Genomic DNA, 24,857 nt, shown 5'->3' with positions numbered 1-24,857 from the left:
TTTCTGTAATTGGAAGTCTGTGGTTCAAGACCAAAATCTGACATTCTGAGGTTAAAAACAAGCAAACAAACAAAACTCACCAATGAATTCCCCAGTACAACAACTACATATCTGACGCTTGTAAAAATTAAGGGTATTCTTTACATCAAAGTATTACAAATGAATACATTTACTTAAAAAAAAAAAAGGAAAAAAGCATCCTGTTCAGCTTAAAAGAAAAAAACAAGTTTGGTTCTTTGAAATGCACTTGAAAAAAAATTTGGTCCAGAAAGAAAAACAGGCAATTTCTAGTATAACCAAGTTAATATGTGACAACATTTTAATCTCCTACTTCAAATATTTGGCATTATTATTTCAACAATTTCCACCCCCTCCCCTAAATCTTACAAAAACCAAGAAGCAAAAAGTATATCCAGACTGTATCTATAAATACAAAGACATAGTTGCAAGAAGACAAAGCATGTGTTTTTCTTAATCATTAGACTACCCTCCATTATGACAAACTGGTCACTGGGTTTTCATTTGACAGTCCTCCCTGGCCGGCACTGATAGCGTTTCTCTTGACACCTGCAGCTCCCAGCTTGCCCTGTCCTCTCAAGAAGGAAAACCACAGGCCACCGCCCTGGCGCCATCCCTGGCTCGGTCCAATCAATAAGGACTTATTTCCTGTCCATTTGTTGAGGTCACAGGAGTGAATCTCATTAATTATTTCTGCTACTGAAGCCTCAAGTGTGCTTCTGGCATGACAACTGAAAACTGCTTGACCTTTTTTCTTCTAATTTTGTTTGCAGCAGTTCCAAAAAGAAGGCAGTATTCATTTAGCAGTGGTGATAAAAAGAAGAAGAAAAAAAATGTATATATTGTTGAAGTCATTAATACATTTAGATATTTCATCATGAAAGCTCTCCCGATCACCTCCTTCCCCAATTTTTTCAGCCAACGAACAACAGTCTTTTTAATTTGGTGTCAGGAAAATCTGGTCACAGCAAACACAATGTTTTCTAAAGCAGTTCTAGCCTCCGAGGGAGGAAAGCTCTCCAGGGCCTCCAATGCTTTGTTTCCATGGTAACGACACAGGTCAATAGCTGAAGTCACACCTTTGCCAGCTTTGATTGTTTCTCGCAACTGTTAAGAAACAAATGCACAGAAAAAGTCAGTTTTTAAGGTACCACAATTAAACTGGGGAGGGGAGCTGGAAAACAAAGAAGGGGAGAAACAGAACAGATTCACTGTTTCTGTTTTTGAGGTTAAAGAGGACATCATTCCCCGTGGATTCCGAGGCACTAACATTGCCTAAGGCTGCTAGGTGTCAGCCCTCCAGAGCAGAACAATAGGCTCCAATCAGCCTAATTACACCTCCTCCCCAACTGCCACCCTGCGATAGCTTGAAGTGAGCCCTGCTAGGGGGTGGAGGTGAGGAAGGTGGAAGGGCATTTACATCTCTGGCATTTTGAATTCAGCAGCCCGATATTCTAAGGTGAGGAAAACTTCATTAACATCCTATTAATAACTAATATTTTTACACTGTATGTTGACACAATAGTTCACATGAAAATTCAAGAAAGACACACAGTAGATCTGAACACGACATTACTAAAGCTGTAAGACTCTGGGGCAAATGAATTAAAATGCCTTTTGTAAAGCATTAGGTCAACTCTTGCTCACAAATGGAGCTGATTTCCAATCCCTCTCCCTGACAACCAGAAAGGACCAACACAATAGTTAACCTCTAGAGCTGAAGAAGAGTAATAATGATTTGGCCAGTCCACTTCTCCTTGCTCCATTCCATCTTTTCTTTCTCAGTGAAAACCTCTAATGTCTGCCTCACTCCCTAAACCAGATACTTGGGAGTTCTCCTTCATCCATTCAGTCACCATGGCTCATCCATGGCTGAACTTTTTGCATACCCCCCAGTTGGGTGAGGCCCATTGACAAGTTCTAGTCCATGAAACGTGAATGGTGTGTGTCACTTCTGGGCTGTAGCACTTAGCCATCCATGGGAGTCCTGCCAGAGCTTTCCCTCTGGTACATCAGCTGGTCTCATTGGAAAAGTTGCTCAGGTTGGACGGGAGTGACCACAGTGAGCACCATGGAGACTCTCCATCCAGAGCAGACTGTCGTGTAGGCAAGAAACATGTCTGTTGTCTGAAGAGACTGCCAAGTTGTCTGTGGCCATCTTGACTGATATACTCACTAAGTCCCAGCCATTCTAGCTCATACAAGAGCCCTCATATTATCATCTACTCTTCACTCTCATTGCCACATTAGTTCAGGCTATCATCACCCTGGGTTATTTTTGCAATCAACTCCTGAAGAGTCTTCCCACTACCAGCTCTTTCCCTCTGGACTCCATCCTTCACGCTACCAAGGAGCTCTTTATAAAATGCAAATATGATCTTGCTTAAAACCCTCTACTGCCTTCCAAGAGCTCTAAGAAAAAAAAAGAAGTCCAAGCTCTTTCATGAGGCATGGAAGTCCTTTATCTATCTAGCTCTTTCTCAGCCTGTTTCTTCCCTTTCCTTGTTTCTCCCCTTTCCCTGTTTCATCATTACTTAGGGAACCTACTTGCATCTGATGAGGTCTTCCTTGATAGCTCAGTTGGTAAAGAATCCACCGGCAATGCAGGAGATCTGGGTTCGATCCCTGGGTTGGGAAGATCCCCTGGAGAAGGGAAAGGCTACCCACTCCAGTATTCTGGCCTGGAGAATTCCATGGACTGTATAGCCCATGGGTTCACAAAAAGTTGTACACGACTGAGTGACTTTCACTCACTTCACTTGTAGGACTGCTGGTGGGTACTGCATGAGACAGTACAGGGTGCTTGACAGTGTCTAAAACACTACAGATATTCAGAATGACTTAATTCTTCTTCCTCCTCAAGCCCTTTGCCACTGCCAGGAAAGCTACTCCAGCCACCAAGATCAAGTCTATTTTAGCGTGATGCATAACAACCTCACAGGTAGTTGAACTTGGATTAGACCAGCTTAAAGATTTAAAAAAAAAAAAAGGAAAAGAAAGGACATATCTCTTATTTTCATTAGCAAGTGTTAGGGGAACTGGGGTGGGGGTGGGGGGTGCGCTCTGAAAACCAACCTAAGAACTTTATTAAAATTTTTTTATTATCAAACATTTTTCATTTTTCTTTTCTATTTTTTGGCTGCGCTGCATGGCATGCAGGATCTGTTCCCTAACCAGGGACTGAAGCTGTGGCCCCTGCAGTGGAAGCATGATATCTTAACCATGGGACCACCAGGGAAGTCCCTTGAATATTTTAAAAGTACAGAAAAGCTGAAAGACTAGCTCAGGAGTTGGCAACCTATAGCCTCAGACCAGAGGCTCAGATCAGAAGGACTGATGCTGAAGCTCTAATACTCTGGCGACCTGATGCGAAGAACTGACTCATTGGAAAAGACCCTGATGCTGAGAAAGATTGAAGGCAGGGAGAGAAGGGGATAACAGAGGATGAGATGGTTAGATGGCATCACTTGACTCGATGGACATGAGTTTGAGCAAGCTCTAGGAGTTGGTGATGGACAGGGAAGCCTGGAGTGCTGCAGTCCATGGGGTTGCAAAGAGTCGGACACGACTGAGTGACTGAACTGAGCCAAATGTGGCCTCCCTGTTTTTATAAATTAAGTTCTACTGGAACATAACATGCCCATTCATTTAAGTATTGTCTATGGTTGCTTCTGTGCTGTAACGGCAGAGATGCAGAGTTGAACAGCTGTCACAGAGACTGTATGAATTGCAAAGCCTAAAATATTTACACTTTGGCCTTTACAGGAAGTCTGTGACTCCTGGACTAGCAGAACACATATCCTCTACCGAGACTCAACAATCATTAATACTTTGCTATTTTTGTCCTATCTACTTGTATGTAAGTTTTCTGAATCATTTGAAAGTAAGCTGTAAGTGGCTTAATTACTCTCCAGAGGAGAAATTAACTTTCTAGAGGAGAAAAAAGCCCTACTTGTAGATTTTGTGGTTTGCATACTCCCATCATGGTGGATTTCAAGCTACCAAGGGTTGCAGAATCACAAAATTCTTAAATATTTAACAATTGGCTCTGAGCTAGCAGGACAGACTCGGATGCACCACGAGCTGTAGGATGCTTTACCCTTGTTTCGAGAAGTATCTCCTAAGATAAGAACATTTTCCTACAGGGCCAGAACTCTATTATCAGAGTTCAGGAAGTTAACAGTAATACTCTCCTATTATGCAATATCTAGTCTACCTGTAAATTTACCCAACTGGCTCCAAAATTTCGTTTTTAGCCTTTCAACACCCACCGTCCCCCATCCCGAAACTGTAATAAATCCTGGTTCACACACTTCATTCATTTGTTATGACGCTTTAAACTTCTTCCTCCCCCTGCGATATTGCCATTTTGAAAGGAGCAGGCTATGTTGTACAGTGTTCTGCTGCTGCTGCTGCTAAGTCGCTTCAGTCGTGTCTGATTCTGTGCGACCCCACGGACCGCAGCCCACCAGGCTCCTCCGTCCATGGGATTTTCCAGGCAAGAACACTGGAGTGGGGTGCCGTCTCCTTCTCCATACAGTGTTCTATATTCTGCATTTCTCTGATTGCTATGCAGAGTTTGTTAGTCTATAAACTTTATTCAGTCAGGCTCCACTGAATATTTGATGCTGACTTACATGGCATTTAGTGGGCTTCCCTGGTGGCTCAGATGGTAAAGAATCTGCCTGCAATGCAGGAGACCTGGGTTCACTCTCTGAGTTGGGAAGATCCCCTAGAGAAAGAAATTGCAACCCACTATAGCAATGGCACCCCACTCCAGTACTCTTGCCTGAAAATTCCCATGGATGGAGGAGCCTGGTAGCCTGCAGTCCATGAGATCGCTGAGGGTCGGACACGACTGAGTGACTTCACTTTCACTTTTCACTTTCATGCATTGGAGAAGGAAATGGCAACCCACTCCAGTGTTCTTGCCTGGAGAATCCCAGGGACAGGGGAGCCTGGTGGGCTGCCATCTATGGGGTCGCACAGAGTCGGACACGACTGAAGTGACTTAGCAGCAGCAGCAGCAGCAGCACAGTATTCTTGCCTGGAGAATTCTATGGACAGAGGAGCCTGGTGGGGTATGGTATTTAATCCTATGTGCGTGCATGCCAAGTTGCTTCAGTCATGTCAGACTCTTTGCAACCCCATGGACTGTAGCCTGCCATGCTCTTCCGTCCATGGGATTCTCCAGGCGAGAATACTTAAGTAGGTTGTCATGCCCTCCTGCATTGGCAGGCAGGTTCTTTACCACTAGTGCCTCCTGGGAAGCCCATTTAATCCTACAATGAAGGGTAATTCAGATTAGGGCAAAACAGCACCCAGGAGGGCTTCACTGGTGGCTCAGTGGTACAGAACCTGCCTGACAATGCAGGAGACATGGTTCAATCTCTAAGTCAGGAAGATCCCCTGGTGTAGGAAATGGCAACCCACTCCAGTACACTTGCCTGTGAAATCCCATGGACAGAGGAGCCTGATGGGCTACAGTCCATAGGGTCGCAGAGTCAGACACAGCTGAGCAACTGAACACACACAAGCACCCAGGAGGACATCTCTAAAAGTTACTCATGCCCTAAAAAGAGTTAATTTCTCCTTCCCATGACTATTCTACTTTCAGCTAATACTCCAATCTGCTCTCCACAGAGTTGGCTCACAAGGCTTTGCACACCAAGGACTCAACAGCTGCCATGTGTAAAAGTCCCATTTCAGGACTCACTGGTAATCTAATCCTTCATGGAAGGCGTTAATATTATTCTTCATAGGCATCTGTATACACTTCCACCAACTAAACATAAACTACTGGTTCAAAAGAAATCCTTCAGATATAATTAATAGGGCATAACTGAGATCCATGTTTACTATAAATTAGAATAGGCCATGAGTTCATCCAGAAAAATACAATATTGGAAAATACAGAAAAAGACAAAAACAGAAAATACAAATATACAAAATACAAATAATACAAAAATAATATACAAAAAAATACAAAAATACAAATACAGAAAAATACAAAAATACACAAGACACATTAAGCTGGAGTTCCTAAACCTGGCTGAATATAAGATTCACCTGGGAAGCTTTAACATACAGATACCTAGACCTCATTCCTGGAGATGGATTCAGTAAGGCCTTAAAAAAATACTTCTTAGGTCACTTCAATGATTAACCAGATTTGGGAGTACCTCACTCACTGGGGCATGTATTTGGAGCGATGATATTTTAAAACTATCATACTGGATTTATACTGTTTTAACCACACAGATGGTGATTGCAGCCATGAACTTAAAAGACGCTTACTCCTTGGAAGAAAAGTTATGACCAACCTAGATAGTATATTCAAAAGCAGAGACACTACTTTGCCGACTAAGGTCCGTCTAGTCAAGGCTATGGTTTTTCCAGTGGTCATGTATGGATGTGAGAGTTGAACTGTGAAGAAAGCTGAGCGCCGTAGAATTGATGCTTTTGAACTGTGGTGTTGGAGAAGACTCTTGAGAGTCCCTTGGACTGCAAGCATCCAACCAGTCCATTCTGAAGGAGATCAGCCCTGGGATTTCTTTGGAAGGAATGATGCTAAAGCTGAAACTCCAGTACTTTGGCCACCTCATGCGACGAGTTGACTCATTGGAAAAGACGCTGATGCTGGGAGGGACTGGGGGCAGGAGGAAAAGGGGACGACAGAGGATGAGATGGCTGGATGGCATCACTGACTCGATGGTCATGAGTCTGAGTGAACTCTGGGAATTGGTAATGGACAGGGAGGCCTGGCGTGCTGTGATTCATGGCGTTGCAAAGAGCTGGACATGACTGAGCAACTGAACTGAACTGAACTGAACCACACTTGCAAAGTGCTGTCTTTGTGATGATCAAATTAAATTCAGCAAGCATTTATTGGGCACCTCTATGCAATAGCTATAAAGTAGGGGCTAGAGGTACAGAAACAGACACAGTTGCTACCTCCTAGGACTGCTTGTTAGAGGGCTTGTCACAGGGCTGCAGAACCAGAGAGGGCTGAGTGGAACACGGAGGGATTGGACCCATGATGTTGGTTCTGATAGTTTGAAGGGAAAAGACCACAATAAAAAAAATTCTTTTCACTTTTGCCTTCACCTACATTTTGGGCAAATTCCCAACTGATGCACAAATACAACTTTCCACATTGGGATGTGGCTAAAATGCTCATAAGCCCATTCTGGCCTTTATGACCTGAAAACCACTTTAGCTGTAGGATAAATTAAAAAAATACAAAAAGGTGAATTATCATTTTGCATTTTATTTCCATGATTTAGCACTTTAGGGCAATAATTTAATTAAACCTCTAATTAAGTCAATTGAATAGTTGTATAAGTACAGTATCACCTGAAATAAATTAAGTCCAAATCACCTGTTAAAGGATCCATTAAAGATATTAACACAGAGAGAAGAGAATGCATAGTACTTAAAATTAAGTGCATTATTATTAGTATTTATCAAAAGGTATCACTTTTCAGTGACAGATGTATCTTTTATGAGACCATTTTAAGAAATCATTGTATGCCTCTGAAAAATATTTGGTTTGAAAGTCCTCTGAAAATTAAAGACAAGCCCCTGCCATAGGGTCTTGGTAGCTTTAGATGATGAGGAGGCAGCAGCTCCTTGTGTCCAATGAAAACAGAGAAATGTCAGGAAGCATTTAACAGGAGGCTTCCTGTGTGCTGTTTTGGATCTGTCAGGAATTCTCTGCTCCTTATTAATTCCTGAATTCTCAGGAATTAAGAGAGAGCTCTCCCAGGGCTGAGGAATCCAGGCATTTCCTTCATTAGTTTTTCTATATGGTGATAAGCACCCTCTTCCTTCTTGTGAACCATATGGTAAAAGTGGTTGTTTACAACTCTCTCTCTCTTTAATATGGATTGCCTATGTTTTGTAAGTATGGAATTTTAATCTTTATCTTTGCTGAGAATAACCACCTTGTAAGACAGTATATATGCCCACACCACGTTGATTAAAACACCTTTGCTCCATCAGAGCTCTGGTCCCCGTGTCTTTCTTTCTCTTTCTTTCTCTCTCTTTCTCTCTCAGGCTATTTCTTTGGAGCGCAGAGGCCCTCTGAGTTCACTTTCCTGCTGGACTTCTAAGACCCTCTCGAGAAGGCACTCTGTGCCTTCACCCCATCGAGAGGGCGCCTGAGGCCTCCATGAACAAAGCAAGCCCTGCGCCAGGGGCTTTATTGGCTTTCTGTGTAAACCAAGGAATATCAGCCTCTTTCTCTCCTTTACTTTCTTATCGTCGACTCCAGACCACCAGGTTCTGGTCCATTAAAGGACCTCAACAAGTGGCGCCTGAACAGGAGCCTGGTACACTTGGAAGATCGGACAGAGTGACCTCGAGGGCCTATTGAGGCCGGTAAGTACGAAGACATGGGTCAAAAGGCTGGAAAGCCCCATCACTTTTCTACTTTACTTCATCACTTATTTAAAGTTCAGGGGTCTAATGAAAGGTATGCTGATTTTTTAGCTAGATTTGAAACTGCTATTTCTTGTACTGTAATTGGAGAAGAAGCCAAAAGGCAAGTAGAGAAATCACTTGCTTATGATAATGCAAATCAGAAATGTCAAAAACCTATAGCTCCAATTCATGAGAAAGGGACTATTATTGATTATTTGAAGGCTTGTGCAATCTAGCATTAGAAATTCAAAAGATGCAAATGGTAGCTGAAACAAAAGCTCGTGCCTTAAGAAAGGGAAATAAAGGATGCTTTACATATGGAATAAGAACGATTTAAAAAGGGATGGCCCTAAGAAAGCTAAAAAAAATATATATATATATATATATATAGATATATATAAATAAAAAACCTCCCAAAATCTGCCCTTGCTACTGGAGAGGAATGCATTGGGCCAAAGATTGTAAGTCTAAATCTGACATTGAAAGAAAACCTATTCCAGAAAACTCCAAGCAAGGAGCCCCCAGGTCCCCTTCAACAAAAACCTGGGGCAAATTCCATCTTTTACCTGAAACCCTCAACATCTGGCAGTACTGCCATTGATATACCAGCTTTGTTTTTAGATAATATGAAGTTAATGAGCTCTATTTAAATTGAAATTCACGTGAACTGAAAAATATTAAATATATATAATGTTTATTTATATATAAATATAATTTAAATATAATTGTTTGCTAATCTAACTAAGACATGTCTTAAGTCATCAACATTATATAATACTTTTATTATACCTAGGTTTAAGGTAAACTAAATTTGTCAACAAAAAGGTAACTCTTTATATATATATGTATATAAATATGTAAATGAGATTAAAAACTTTTAGGTAAACTCTATTAAAAATAATTATATTTTTAATAGAATAGTCTATTATTATAATCTGTTCAGTTCAGTTTAGTTCAGTCGCTCAGTCATGTCCAGCTCTTTGTGACCCCATGAATCGCAGCACGCCAGGCCTCCCTGTCCATCACCATCTCCCAGAGTTCACTCAGACTCACATCCATCGAGTCCGTGATGCCATCCAGCCATCTCATCCTCAGTCGTCCCCTTCTCCTGCCCTCAATCTCTCCCAGCATCAGAGTTTTTTCCAATGAGTCAACTCTTCTCATGAGGTGGCCAAAGTACTGGAGTTTCAGCTTTAGCATCATTCCTTCTAAAGAAATCCCAGGGCTGATCTCCTTCAGAATGGACTGGTTGGATCTCCTTGCAGTCCAAGGGACTCTCAAGAGTCTTCTCCAACACCACAGTTCAAAAGCATCAATTCTTTGGCACTCAGCCTTCTTCACAGTCCAACTCTCACATCCATACATGACCACTGGAAAAACCATAGCCTTGACTAGACGGACCTTAGTCGGCAAAGTAGTGTCTCTGCTTTTGAATATACTATCTAGGTTGGTCATAACTTTTCTTCTAAGGAGAAAGCGTGTAATTATAATCTAAAATAATCTCTTAAGATTGGGGATAACTTAAATGTCTAGAGTTGTACTAAACTAAATTTAAACTTATTAAATAGCTAGGTCATTTCCAAATAAAATAAGATTTTAAAACATTAATTACTAAACATTAACTTCCTCTTACAAAAAGTTTTTCTTACAGAAAAACTAGAGATTTTAAACTATTAATAAATACATAATGTATATTATATATTTATATATAATAAATATAATAATATGATATAATAAATATATTCACCAATCTATAAAATGCTAATATACAAGAAACTTCATAGTTGCTAAGGACAAGACATATGCTTTTAATAAAAAGATATAAGATATGACAAACTCAGATATACATTCCACATTTTTCCTGGGGGCCACTGCTCACTTAACAAACAATACAATTATTAAAATAACTTGGAAGTATGATAAACAGACTGGTTCCAAATAGGAAAAGAAGTATGTCAAGGCTGTATATTGTCACCCTGCTTATTTAACTTCTATGCAGAGTACATCATGAGAAACGCTGGACTGGAAGAAACACAAGCTGGAATCAAGATTGCCGGGAGAAATATCAGTAACCTCAGATATGCAGATGACACCACCCTTATGGCAGAAAGTGAAGAGGAGCTAAAAAGCCTCTTGATGAAAGTGAAAGAGGAGAGTGAAAAAGTTGGCTTAAAGCTCAACATTCAGAAAACGAAGATCATGGCATCCAGTCCCATCACTTCATGGGAAATAGATGGGGAAACAGTGGAAACAGTGTCAGACTTTATTTTTGGGGGCTCCAAAATCACTGCAGATGGTGATTGCAGTCATGAAATTAAAAGACACTTACTCCTTGGAAGAAAAGTTATGACCAACCTAGATAGTATATTCAAAAGCAGACACATTACTTTGCCGACTAAGGTCCGTGTAGTTAAGGCTATGGTTTTTCCAGTAGTCATGTATGGATGTGAGTTGGACTGTGAAGAAGGCTGAGCGCTGAAGAATTGATGCGTTTGAACTGTGGTGTTGGAGAAGACTCTTGAGAGTCCCTTGGACTGTAAGGAGATCCAACCAGTCCATTCTGAAGGAGATCAGCCCTGGGATTTCTTTGGAAGGAATGATGCTAAAGCTGAAACTCCAGTACTTTGGCCACCTCATGTGAAGGGTTGACTCATTGGAAAAGACTCTGATGCTGGGAGGGATTGGGGGCAGGAGGAGAAGGGGACGACAGAGGATGAGATGGCTGGATGGCATCACCGATGATGGACATGAATCTGAGTGAACTCTGGGAGTTGGTGATGGACAGGGAGGCCTGGTGTGCTGCAATTCATGCAGTCACAAAGAGTCGGACACGACTGAGAGACTGAACTGACCTAATGACAAACCTATTTGGACAGAGCAGTGGCCCCTCATGAAAGAGAAATTACAGGTGACTAAGGAACTTATAGATACACAACTAGAATTAAAGCATATTGAGGAATCTTGTTCTCCTTGGAACGCTCCTATTTTTGTCATTTAAAAAAAAAATCTAACAAATGGCATCTCCTAACAGACCTTTGAAAAGTTAATGCATCTATGAAACCTATGGGTGCTTTACCACCAGGAATCCCACTATCTACCACTATTTCTTAAAATTGGCATATTATTATTATTGATTTACAAGATTGCTTTTTAAATATACCTTTACACCTTTTAGACCTAGAGAGATTCGTTTTTTCTCTCCCTTAACCTAATCATATTAGACCTCCTAAACGGTTCCAACAGACTATACTGCCACAAGGGATGACGAATTCTCCCACCATGTGTCAGTGCTATCTAGCCAAAGCCCTTGAGCCTGTGAGAAAGCAGTTTCCTAACTTTCTTGTTATTCACTATATGAATGGTATATTGTTTTCAGCTCCATGTATCTTAAAAACTGAACACATGTTTGATATAGCTCAACTATGCTTTAAAAACGCTAGATTAATCATTGCCCCTGAAAAAATTCAAACCTCTACACCTTACCTTTACTTGGGGTTTGCTGTTAATAGGCAATGCATTACTTCCCAACTAACTCAGATCCGTACTGATAAATTATCAACCTTAAATGATTTTCAAAAGCTCTTAGGTGATATTAATTGGTTTAGACCTTCTTTAGGCATTGCTAATTATCAACTGAATAACCTATTTAATACTTTAAAAGGAGATCCTGATTTAAATAGCCGTCGTTCACTTTCTCAAGAGGCAGGAGAGGAACTCTATTTGGTGCAAAATAAATTACACAAACAATTTCTTACTCACATCAAACTAGATTTACCTCTAGAATTGTTTATATTCCCCTCTCCTCATTCTCCCACAGGACTTCCTGCCCAACAAAAACACCTAGTAGAATGGATCTATACCCGTTTTAGGGAAATAAAGTCATTTACATCCTACCTTGATTTAATTGCTCTAATCATTATCAATAAAAGCAACAGGAATAAAACTCTAATTGGCTCCGATCCTCATAAAATTGTAATAACTATCAATAAATCTCAATTTGAGAACGCTTTACAAACTTCTACCAATTTCCAAATAGCTTTTCTGGAATATTTTGGAGAAATTTCATTTCATTATCCTTCTGGTAAGCTGTGGAATTTCTTCAAAAATACTGAATTTATTACTTCTTGCATTATCAGCTCACAGCCTATACCACAGGCCAAGGTTTCTTATATAGATGGGACTAAAAATGCCAAAGCTTCTTTCTGGTCTCGGCGGCCACGGCCGGCGCACTAAGCGCAGTCGAGCGGAGCTACCCCACGTCTGAGGTCAGGTGCAGAAGCTGGGAGGACCCCATGCGCGAAGGGCAATGGCCAAGAGGAGTTACCCCACGTCCGAGGTCAGGGGCAGCGGCCGAGAGTGCCAGGCTGCAATGGCGCAGGAACGGCCGAGAGGAGCTACCCTGCATCCGAGGTCAGGGGCGGCGGCCTAGAGGAGCCACCCTGCATCCCAGGCCAGGGGCGGCGGCCGGGAGGAGCCACCCCGCACCCAAGGCCAGGGGCGGCGGCTGGGAGAAGCAACCCCACCTCCAAGAAGCAGTGGCTGTGTGGGCGCAGGAGGGCCTAGAGGAGCCATCCCACTTTGAAGGTCAGGAAGGGCGGGGGTGAGGAGATACCCCTCATTCAAGGTAAGGAGCAGCGGCTGCGCTTTGCTGGAGCAGCTGTGAAGAGATACCCCACACCCAAGGTAAGAGAAACCCAAGTAAGATGGTAGGTGTGGCAAGAGGGCATCAGAGGGCAGACACACTGAAACCATACTCACAGAAAACTAGTCAATCTAATCACACTAGGACCACAGCCTTGTCTAACTCAATGATACTAAGCCATGCCCGCCCGGCAACCCAAGACGGGCTGGTCATGGTGTAGAGGTCTGACAGAATGTGGTCCACTGGAGAAGGGAATGGCAAACCACTTCAGTATTCTTGCCTTGAGAACCCCATGAACAGTATGAAAAGGCAAAATGACAGGATACTGAAAGAGGAACTCCCCAGGTCAGTAGGTGCCCAATATGCTACTGGAGATCAGTGGAGAAATAACTCCAGAAAGAATGAAGGGATGGAGCCAAAGCAAAAACAATACCCAGCTGTGGATGTGACTGGTGATAGAAGCAAGGTCCAATGCTGTAAACAGCAGTATTGCATAGGAACCTGGAATGTCAGGTCCATGAATCAAGGCAAGTTGGAAGTGGTCAAACAAGAGATGGCAAGAGTGAATGTGGACATTCTAGGAATCAGCGAACTAAAATGGACTGGAATGGGTGAATTTACCTCAGATGACCATTATATCTACTACTGCGGGCAGGAATCCCTCAGAAGAAATGGAGTAGCCATCATGGTCAACAAAAGAGTCCAAAATGCAGTACTTGGATGCAATCTCAAAAACGACAGAATGATCTCTGTACGTCTCCAAGTCAAACCATTCAATATCACAGTAATCCAAGTGTATGTCCCAACCAGTAATGCTGAAGAAGCTGACGTTGAACGGTTCTATGAAGACTTACAAAACCTTTTAGAACTAACACCCAAAAAAGATGTCCTTTTCATTATAGGGGACTGGAATGCAAAAGTAGGAAGTCAAAAAACACCTGGAGTAACAGGCAAATTTGGCCTTGGAATATGGAATGAAGCAGGGCAAAGACTAATAGAGTTTTGCCAAGAAAATGCACTGGTCATAGCAAACACCCTCTTCCAACAACACAAGAGAAGACTCTACACATGGACATCACCAGATGGTCAACACCGAAATCAGATTGATTATATTTTTTGCAGCCAAAGATGGAGAACCTCTATACAGTCAACAAAAACAAGACCAAGAGCTGACTGTGGCACCAATCATGAATTCCCTATTACCAAATTCAGACTTAAATTGAAGAAAGTAGGGAAAACCGCTAGACCATTCAGGTATGACATAAATCAAATCCTTTATGATTATACACTGGAAGTGAGAAATAGATTTAAGGGCCTAGATCTGATAGATAGAGTGCCAGATGAACTATGGACTGAGGTTCGTGACATTATCCAGGAGACAGGGATCAAGACCATCCCCATGGAAAAGAAATGCAAAAAAGCAAAATGGCTGTCTGGGGAGGCCTTACAAATAGCTATGAAAAGAAGAGACGCAAAAACCAAGGAGAAAAGGAAAGAGGTAAGCATCTGAATGCAGAGTTCCAAAGAATAGCAAGGAGATATAAGAAAGCCTTCTTCAGTGATCAATGCAAAGAAATAGAGGAAAAAAACAGAATGGGAAAGACTAGAGATCTCTTCAAGAAAATTAGAGATACCAAGGGAACATTTCATGCAAAGATGGGCTCGATAAAGGATAGAAATGGTATGGACCTAACAGAAGCAGAAGATATTAAGAAGAGGTGGCAAGAATACACAGAAGAACTGTATAAAACAGATCTTCACAACCCAGATAATCACGATGGTGTGATCACTCATCTAGAGCCAGACATCCTGGAATGTGAAGTCAAGTGGGCCGTAGGAAGCATCACTATGAACAAAGCTAGTGGAGGTGACAGAATTCCAGTAGAGCTATTTCAAATCCTGAAAGATGATGCTGTGAAAGTGCTGCACTCAATATGCCAGCAAATTTGGAAAACTCAGCAGTGGCCACAGGACTGGAAGGAGTCAGTTTTCATTCCAATCCCAAAGAAAGGCAATGCCAAAGAATGCTCAAACTACCGCACAATTGCACTCATCTCACACGCTAGTAAAGTAATGCTCAAAATTCTCCAAGCCAGGCTTCAGCAATATGTGAACCATAACTTCCAGATGTTCAAGCTGGTTTTAGAAAAGACAGAGGAACCAGGGATCAATTTGCCAACATCCGCTAGATCATGGAAAAAGCAGGAGAGTTCCAGAAAAACATCTATTTCTGCTTTATTGACTATGCCAAAGCCTTTGACTGTGTGGATCACAATAAACTGTGGAAAATTCTGAAAGAGATGGGAATACCAGGCCACCTGACCTGCCTCTTGAGAAATCTGTATGCAGGTCAGGAAGCAACAGTTAGAACTGGATATGGAACAATAGACTGGTTCCAAATAGGAAAAGGAGTACATCAAGGCTGTATATTGTCACCCTGCTTATTTAACTTCTATGCAGAGTACATCATGAGAAACGCTGGACTGGAAGAAACACAAGCTGGAATCAAGATTGCCGGGAGAAATATCAGTAACCTCAGATATGCAGATGACACCACCCTTATGGCAGAAAGTGAAGAGGAGCTAAAAAGCCTCTTGATGAAAGTGAAAGAGGAGAGTGAAAAAGCTGGCTTAAAGCTCAACATTCAGAAAACGAAGATCATGGCATCCGGTCCCATCACTTCATGGGAAATACATGGGGAAACAGTGGAAACAGTGTCAGACTTTATTTTGGGGGGCTCCAAAATTACTGCAGATGGTGACTGCAGTCATGAAAATTAAAAGACGCTTACTCCTTGGAAGAAAAGTTATGACCAACCTAGATAGTATATTCAAAAGCAGACACATTACTTTGCCGACTAAGGTCCGTCTAGTCAAGGCTATGGATTTTCCAGTAGTCATGTATGGATGTGAGAGTTGGACTGTGTAGAAGGCTGAGCACCAAAGAATTGATGCGTTTGAACTGTGGTGTTGGAGAAGACTCTTGAGAGTCCCTTGGACTGCAAGGAGATCCAGCCAGTCCATTCTGAAGGAGATCAGCCCTGGGATTTCTTTGGAAGGAATGATGCTAAAGCTGAAACTTCAGTACTTTGGCCACCTCATGCGAAGGGTTGACTCATTGGAGAAGACTCTGATGCTGGGAGGGATTGGGGGCAGGAGGAGAAGGGGACGACAGAGGATGAGATGGCTGGATGGCATCACTGACTCGATGGACATGAATCTGAGTGAACTCTGGGAGTTGGTGATGGACAGGGAGGCCTAGCGTGCTGTGATTCATGGGGTCGCAAAGAGTTGGACACGACTGAGCGACTGAACTGAACTGAAAGAATATAAAGTCTTTTATACTAAATTTCATTCTGCTCAACAAAATGAATTATATGCTCTTATTTAAGTTACTTGCCTACATCCTTACCCCATTAATATAGTCTCTGACTCTATATATTCTGTTTTTGTATTAAAAAATATAAAAACCTCCACCATCAGCTCCAATCACCCTATTATTCAACAACTCTTTTTTGAACTACAATCTGTTGTTAGAAACCACAGTTCTCCCATTTACATTACACATATTCGAACACATTCTTGTCTTCCGGGCCCGATGACTTATGATAATGAACAAGCTGATAAACTGATTTCCTTTGCTACTCCAGAGGAACAGCATGCTCCGTTACATAACATGCTGACTCACTACACCAGCTATGAAAAATCCCATACTGCCAGGCTAAAGAAATTATTAGTAATTGCTCTATTTGTAGACCTATACCCATCACACAAGGTATTAATCCTTGCGGTTTACTGGACTATGACAAATAGATGTAACTCATTGCCCTGAACTTTCTCCATTTTCTTTCGTACATGTCTGTATAGACACAAATTCCTCTTTTATCTGGGCCACACCTCTTCACAGTGAGGCTACATAACATATTATACCCTTCCTATATTTCTAGACACTTTAAACAATTTTTACAATCTTTTCCTATTATACATATTACAGGTATTCCTTATAATCCACAGACACAACATACAGTCAAACAAACACATCACACACTAAAGTTACAAGTAAAAAAATTTTAAAACGGGGGATACATAGGTACACTATTGTCTTCCTTATCTAAAGCAGACTTTACTAGATTCCAACATAAGATATTTTCTAAACCTACAACTATTGTTAATACAGCTATATTTGTTTTAAATTTTTTAACCTCTTCTTAAGATTTGACCCAAGGGGGCCCCTGGCATTCAAAATGGAAATGAAACAACAAGAAGCCCAGGGAGAAGAAATTCCAAAAGGGCTTATGTCTGTTCTAAAGATCTCCAGAAAGCACTGCCCTCAGCAGCATCACCCCTATGATCTCCCCACTTGGGGACAAATAAAAACCCTTACTAATCGAGGTGAAAATTTTGGTCTCAACAGGGATTGCCTCCGAGTCCTGAATACATTCTCCTGGCAATGCTCAGTCTTCTGGCCTGTACCTTCCCCCCGCCCCCCTCCGCCCCCTCGGAGCTTGGACTAATTCCCAACTCTCCTCTATTACAGGTGGTCAAAAGGACAGAGAGAGGACCAATCTTTTCAACTAATGACTATACATATGCCTTCTCCCTAGTACATGAAAGGGCTAGGAAAAGGGAGGAAAGAAAACTAATTAACATGTCTTTAGGCTGTGAAGTCCTTTCCTTGTGCATGGGCCCAGCAAAACTGTGCATAAATGTCAGCCGACAAACTTGGGCTTTCGTCCTGCCTCCAAAAGAAGATTTTCAGACATTGTTTGGATTATTTACTGTCCTTTCTTTGTCTGTAAACCATGTTTATACTACTGAGACTTTAGGGAAAGAGTTAGGGAAAGAAGAAAGAACATTATTCAAAGGGTTTACTTATAAAAACTTATACTCCTGTTCATTGGGACATATGTCAAACCAAATCAAGAAAATCAATGTTTGTGGCTAATCATACAGTTGCTGATTGGGGACCCCATGGTATGTGGTTATCTGACTGCTCAGATGATATTAAGAACACTGTGTGTGATATGGAAGGTCACTGATGCTATGATAGAACATTACTATGACAAAGGACTTCTTGAGCGGCTTGACGGTGGATTAGCCTCACCTCGTCCTAGGATTGTCCTCGATAAACAGATTGGGCCTGAACAATGGGACATTTGGAAACTTGCTCCAAACACTAGAAAACGGAAGAACTTGGGACTTGGACCGGACATTTCATAGGGACCAGTCATGGTCATAGTAACTCTTTCTTTCACTATGATCAGCCATATTTTATACAGGCCTCTGTCCCACTTCCTTTTGTTATAGCCATAGAAAATTTACAATTTAATAAGACTTTTACGTTCTGTAACTTGTATTAATTGCAAACTATATACTTGTCTTAACTCCTCTATTTCTTAAAGCTACTCAATTTTGTGTTACTCCTGTTCAATTCAATCATAGTGCCTACAACTGGGAACAAATCAAATTTCATTTACAAAATATACATGATAATGCCTCTCTGAATGTACAATTACTGCAAAAAAAAAAAATCTTTAAAACTTTTTCTAAAAATCTGCCCTCTTCCCCTAATTTGGAAACTTTAGCTGAACAAATTATCCGGGCTAGACCCACGAGGATGGTTTCAAAGTATTACCCACAGTATCGGGTCTGGAACTGTAACTTTGGTGATTGTCTTGATAATTATATTTGTTGTTTACTGTCGCCTTTCTATAAGGTTGGTTAATACTAACCAAACTCATTTGGTCAAGAGCTTTTTTACGAATATAATAAAATAGGGGGAATTGTCAGGAAGCATTTAACAGGAGGCTTCCTGTGTGCTGTTTTGGATCTGTCAGGAATTCTCTGCTCCTTATTAATTCCTGAATTCTCAGGAATTAAGAGGAGAGGCAAGCCTCTCCTGGGGCTGAGGAATCCAGGCATTTGCTTCATTAGTTTTTCTATACGGTGATAAGCACCCTCTGCCTTCTTGTGAACCATATGGTAAAAGTGGTTGTTTACAACTCTCTCTCTCTCTTTAATATGGATTGCCTATGTTTTGTAAGTATGGAATTTTAATCTTATCTTTGCTGAGAGTAACTACCTTGTAAGACAGTATATTGGAGAAGGCAATGGCACCCCACTCCAGTACTCTTGCCTGGAAAATCCCATGGATGGAGGAGCCTGGTAAGCTGCAGTCCATGGGATTGCGAAGAGTCAGACACGACTGAGTGACTTTACTTTCACTTTTCACTTTCATGCATTGGAGAAGGAAATGGCAACCCACTCGTGTTCTTGCCTGGAGAATCCCAGGGACAGGGGAGCCTGGTGGGCTGCCATCTATAGGGTCGCACAGAGTCGGACACGACTGAAGCGATTTAGCAGCAGCAGTAGCAAGACAGTGTATATGCCCACACCACGTTGATTAAAACACCTTAGCTCCATCAGAGCTCTGGTCCCCGTGTCTTTCTTTCGCTTTCTCTCTCTCACTATTTCTTTGGAGCGCAGAGGCCCTCTGAGTTCACTTTCCTGCCCAGGCTTCTAAGACCCTCTCGAGAAGGCATTCTGTGCCTTCACCCCATCAAGAGGGCGCCTGAGGCCTCCATGAATAGAGCAAGCCCTGTGCCAGGGGCTTTACTGGCTTTCTATGTAAACCAAGGAATATCAGCCTCTTTCTCTCCTTTACTTTCTTATCGTCGACTCCAGACCACCAGGTTCCGGTCCATTAAAGGACCTCAACAGAGGAAGACTTTAGATTTAGAAGAAACCCCAAGCACTGTCTTCTCACCTCGTTTTGCAGGAGAAGATACTGGATGAGCGAGGCTAAGTGGCATGGACAAGAGTCAACAGCAAATTTGAGAAATGGCCTGGGTTTCATTTCTGCACATCCTGAGCTCTTCCACCCTATAGCTCTGGAAAAGACTTGGAGATAACTCCAAGTTTTATTTCACCCAACCAGAACAGGGATACTAAAACCCATCTGGAACACAGGTTAGACTGTGTTCTGAAGAAACTGTATAACAGAATAAGGGAGTATGAAACAATGTAAAGTTCTGGGTTTTTTTTAAGTGGTTGAAAACAGGTGGATGAGGGTAAAAGAAAACAAACAGAAGCCATGCTATTATGGGAAGAGACCACATACCTCCCATCCAAGAGGTAGGAGTGGACCCTGCTTGCTTAATAGAGATTATACAGCTGGGAGGAAGGTACGATGCAGTAATGACATGGAACTTCAACCTGTGAACATCTGCTAAAACTTGCATTCTATGGTTGACAAATTCTTGGTGTGCCTGACTGATAATCTTATGTATCAGAAGAGGGAAGAAGCACTTTTTTCTTAGCTATGTCAGCATAACTGGCTATAAATGTGATAAGGATTAACAAAAAATTAATGCCATCCTAGTATTAGAATCAGCTTCTCTGGTGGCTCAGATGGTAAAGAATCTGCCCACAATGTGGGCAACCTGGGTTCGATCCCTGGGTTGGGAAGATCCCCTGGAGCAGGGAATGGCAACCCACTCCAGTATCCTTGCCTGGAGAATTCCATGGACAGAGGAGCCTGACAGGCTACAGTCGATGGGGTGGCAAAGAGTAAGACATGACTAAGCAACTAACGCTTTCACTGGTATTAGAATCAGTCCTTAGAAAGGACTAGCAGGTGTGGGTTTGGACACCTGGACACACCTGGACTATGTGTTAGGAAAGTGTATTGCAAAAATGAGTTTAGTGAAAAGATGGCCAGGATTCCAAGAATCTATAACTGGAAATATAGTTCAAGGGTGACAGAAGCTACTGAAAAACTAAGCTCCAACAATAGTCATAATTAATTATGAAAGTGAATAAAATAATGGCTACTGAAAAAACTCCCTCAAGACTCACATTTGAGAAGGCATGGGTGTAAAAGGAGGAGCCTACCATCCCCTCCACTGCACAGAGCGCCACTATGGAGATCGGGTCCTATCCCTGGCTTGAAGGAGCTGACAGAAAGAGAGGCACAAAGCCGTAAAAATTGTATAGGACTCCACCAGTAGTTCTGTACTGTCACCAGGACACCTCATAGAAAATGTTCAGAAACAAACAACCTTGTCAAAATCTGCTAAAGTGTGATGGGCATTCACAGGGGCAGCATGGGGAGGAGACAATGACAAAAATGAGGGGCTTTGAAATGTAAAGGCTGTATGCTGAGTAAGAACAAGTATGTACAAATATTTGCAAAAGATAATGTACTATTAAAAGAAGACAAAGGAAATAGAACAACTGAAGAATGAGTTCAAAATTGTAAAGACTAAATTCCACGAAGACAGGCCTTTAAAGATGATACATAAGATATTATACATTCAAATAGCCCATTACAGGTTGTCATGGAACCTTGGATACAGCTACCATCTTGGCTTTTGGTGTCCTCAGCTTTCCAAGGCCACCCACTCTTCCCACTCTAAACATCGTATTATCCTCTAAGACAAACAGCTGTGCAGCTTTCTCACTTCCTTTACCCAATATTCCTGTCCAGTTTTCACTCTCTGACCCTTTCCTTCTTTGCCTTCCTCCTCATTTCATCTTCCTCTGAAGATGCAGTTCCTGGCCTAGAGCACCTTCACAGACGCACCCATCCACCTCTGTCCTGCTCTCATAAGCTTGGAATGCATATAACTTGTCTTCCCAGCTACTGAAAGCCTGTGAGAAATGTCAGAAATGGGAGACTCAAATGACTAATGCCTTCCAATACTGGACCAAAAAAATGAGGACAAATGTGCATTCTGTAACACAGATCCGTGAACTTAGGAAAATTATGGCAAAAATCCAGAAGAGGTTAACAGACTGATTGTGAACTCTAGAGAAAAAGCAGTGGTGATCACAGCCCCAGGATAGGTGGGTCACAATGAGCACATTATAACAGAACAATCTCATTTTTCTTTTGATAACTTGGCTGCTATCTTCAGAAATAGTAGAGTACATTCAGATATTCATCATGGATAAGACAGAGAAACAGGATCTGTATTAGAGTTTGGTAATATGGATTCAAATATGTAAAACAACTATTCCTAGAAAATGTTTAGTAGTGGATTTATATTGAGCAGAAAGGTGATACCTGGTATTGTACTGCAAGACTCAGTACTTGGTTCCTTTCCCTTATCACAGTGATTGAAAGATGATGGGGAAGAAATGCAGGTTAAACTTTAATTTTCAGATGTCACACAGTCAAGAGAAAAAGCTAACACATGGACAGCATCAAAATTTTAATGGTTTTGACATGTTGAGCAATAGATGATACTAGCCAGATGAAATGGAACAGGGAAACTGTATAGCTGAGCATTTAGGTTTCATAAACTAATTATAAAAACGTAAACCCCAGTTTGGCAGTGACTCATAGGAAAATGCTGAGAATCTTTGATAACGACATTCTGTATATAAGCCCAAACTGTGACGCAGATACTAAAAAAAAAGCAAACGCAAACCTTGGCAGTATAAACAGATGCACATGTCCAAAAGACAGGCAAGAACAGTCTCACTGCAGTCTTTGATAGCTGATCATTTTTAGAAAACTATGTTCAAATACTGGGTGCCATGTCTCAAGAGGGACACTGACAAGATAGATAGGGTCCAACATGAGGATGAATTAGTATTTGGAAATGTGTCATCTAAGGAATGCTTAACCTGGAGGAAAAGGTTAAAGGAAGATATTAAACCCATCCTCAAACTACCAAAGCAATTAAATGGAAGAAGAAGCAGTCCTGTTTTATATGCTTCAGGGAACAGAACAAAGAGCAATCAGGTGAAATTTCTGGGAAGCTTCAATTTCAGTTACAAATAAGAATGAGCTTTCAAATGACCAGAGTTGTCTAACAACGAATAGTTTTTTTTGACATGCTGTAAACTCGCAATCATTGAAAGTCCTCAGCAACTAGATGCCCACATCAGAGAAGGTATAAATGAAACTCTAAGCTGTAGAGGGAGGTGGGACAAGGCTGCCTCCAAGGTGCCACACAACTTTAAGATTCAAGCTGACTGTGCTTCAACTGAATGATTTTGCCAGCTTCTGAGTGGCAAGACTTGGTACAAAATGAAAAACAGTAATTAAAACCTTTAATACAATAAACTGTGAAATGTATCACAAACAACATAAAAATTTCCTTTTTACTTAGAATGACTTATTTTACTTAGAATGACTTATTTACTTATTAAAAAGCAGAGACATTACTTTGGCAACACAGGTCCGTCTAGTCAAAGCTATGGTTTTTCTAGTAATCACGTACGGATGTGAGAGTTGGACCATAAAGAAAGCTGAACACTGAAGAATTGATGCTTTTGAACTGTGGTGTTGGAGAAGACTCTTGAGAGTCCCTTGGACTGCAAGGAGATCCAACCAGTCAATCCTAAAGGAAATCAGTCCTGAATATTCACTGGAAGAACTGATGCTGAAGCTAAAGCTCCAATACTTTGGCCACCTGATGCAAAGAACTGACTCACTGGAAAAGACCCTGATGTGGAAAGACTGAAGGCAGGAGAAGGGAATGACAGAGGATGAGATGGTTGAATGGCATCACCAACTTGATGGACATGAGTTTGAGCAAGGTTTGGGAAGTGGTGATGGACAGCATATCCTGGCATGCTACAGTCCATAGGGTTGAAAAGAGTTGGACACAACTGAGTGACTGAACTGAACTGAACTAGAATGACAATTTATTTAAAAGAATCTATAGGAAAAAAAATCTACTGATCTTAATTACTTAATCTATTGATCTAAAAAAAAAATCTATTGATCTAGTGACCTTAATTAAATGTCTTATTTTGGCAAAAATGGAAGGAAGTGGAAATAAGAGAATTTTAAATTATTTCCTCAATCACATGAATTCACAGGTGAAGACACAATTAGAATGGTAGTGTGTCCCAATATTAAAATAGTAATAATAATATAATAATAATAGCAATAGCAATAAAGACAACCCCATATATAGTACTTACATGTGCCTAGCACTGTTCTAATATGTCTATATAATATACATAAGATACATATAATAGTACTTACCTCATAGGACTATTGTGAGGATTGCATACACGAACATATATACCTTCTGTTCTATATATCTTATGAGGTGTATGTGTGTGTGGATCTATCTATCTAGGAAAAATTCAAATTTCATTTGAGAAGAGAACACATATGTCAATATTGTCCTTTGCACAGGGCAAACTTTAAAAATACACATTCAAATCACAGATTTTAAAAAATACATCAAATCAAATACTTTTGGATAAAACCATATTTACAGAGATGACAGAAACCTAAACCATCATTAGATTATGTACCTCTTATAGCATACACATTTTTTTCCTACCACAAGTAAAAATGCCACACAGTTGTGGAACAAATGTCAATAGGAATTGGAGGTGGAAAATTCTACATTTTCTGCTAAGAAAAAGCCATAAATACCTCAATATACTTGAGTAAGTATATTCTTCTAGACATACTTTTTAAACAAAAAGGCACTGAATAAAATGAAACTAATATATTTGTACCTAAAGAATTCTTAATAACAGAAACTTTTTGTTTTAATTAAAAATCTCAACCAAAGACTCTGACTGCAACATTGATATTGCGGTTTCATGCAACCAACCGGACACTGCCTCTTATCATTTTCACAATTAAAAAAAAAAAATTCAGTGTTCATCATGCTACACTGAAGTCACTGGATAAAAGATAAGCTCAAAATGACAAACATAATTTATCACATGCTTTAAACATTTTTACTATTCTCTAATAAAATATCAGAGTATTTTTCTTTTGTAAAATAGCCTGT

General features: G+C 41.0%; 1 protein-coding gene across 2 annotated transcripts in view; it reads right to left on the bottom strand.

Moving 5' to 3' along the window:
• Nucleotides 302-24,857, bottom strand: part of PDSS2 (prenyl (decaprenyl) diphosphate synthase, subunit 2) — a 279,997-nt gene continuing 255,441 nt past the window's right edge. For both annotated transcript variants that reach the window (XM_018053102.1, XM_005684603.3), the window contains one exon: nt 302-1,125. In XM_018053102.1, the coding sequence (XP_017908591.1) occupies nt 967-1,125 (159 nt within the window). In that variant the 3' untranslated portion in view covers nt 302-966. The remainder of the gene's footprint in view (nt 1,126-24,857) is intronic.

This window comes from Capra hircus, chromosome 9 (genome assembly GCF_001704415.2).
Source record: "Capra hircus breed San Clemente chromosome 9, ASM170441v1, whole genome shotgun sequence".
Lineage (NCBI taxonomy): Eukaryota > Metazoa > Chordata > Mammalia > Artiodactyla > Bovidae > Capra > Capra hircus.
The sequence above is the reverse complement of the archived record's forward strand: the minus strand, read 5'-3'. Positions and strand labels throughout refer to the sequence as shown.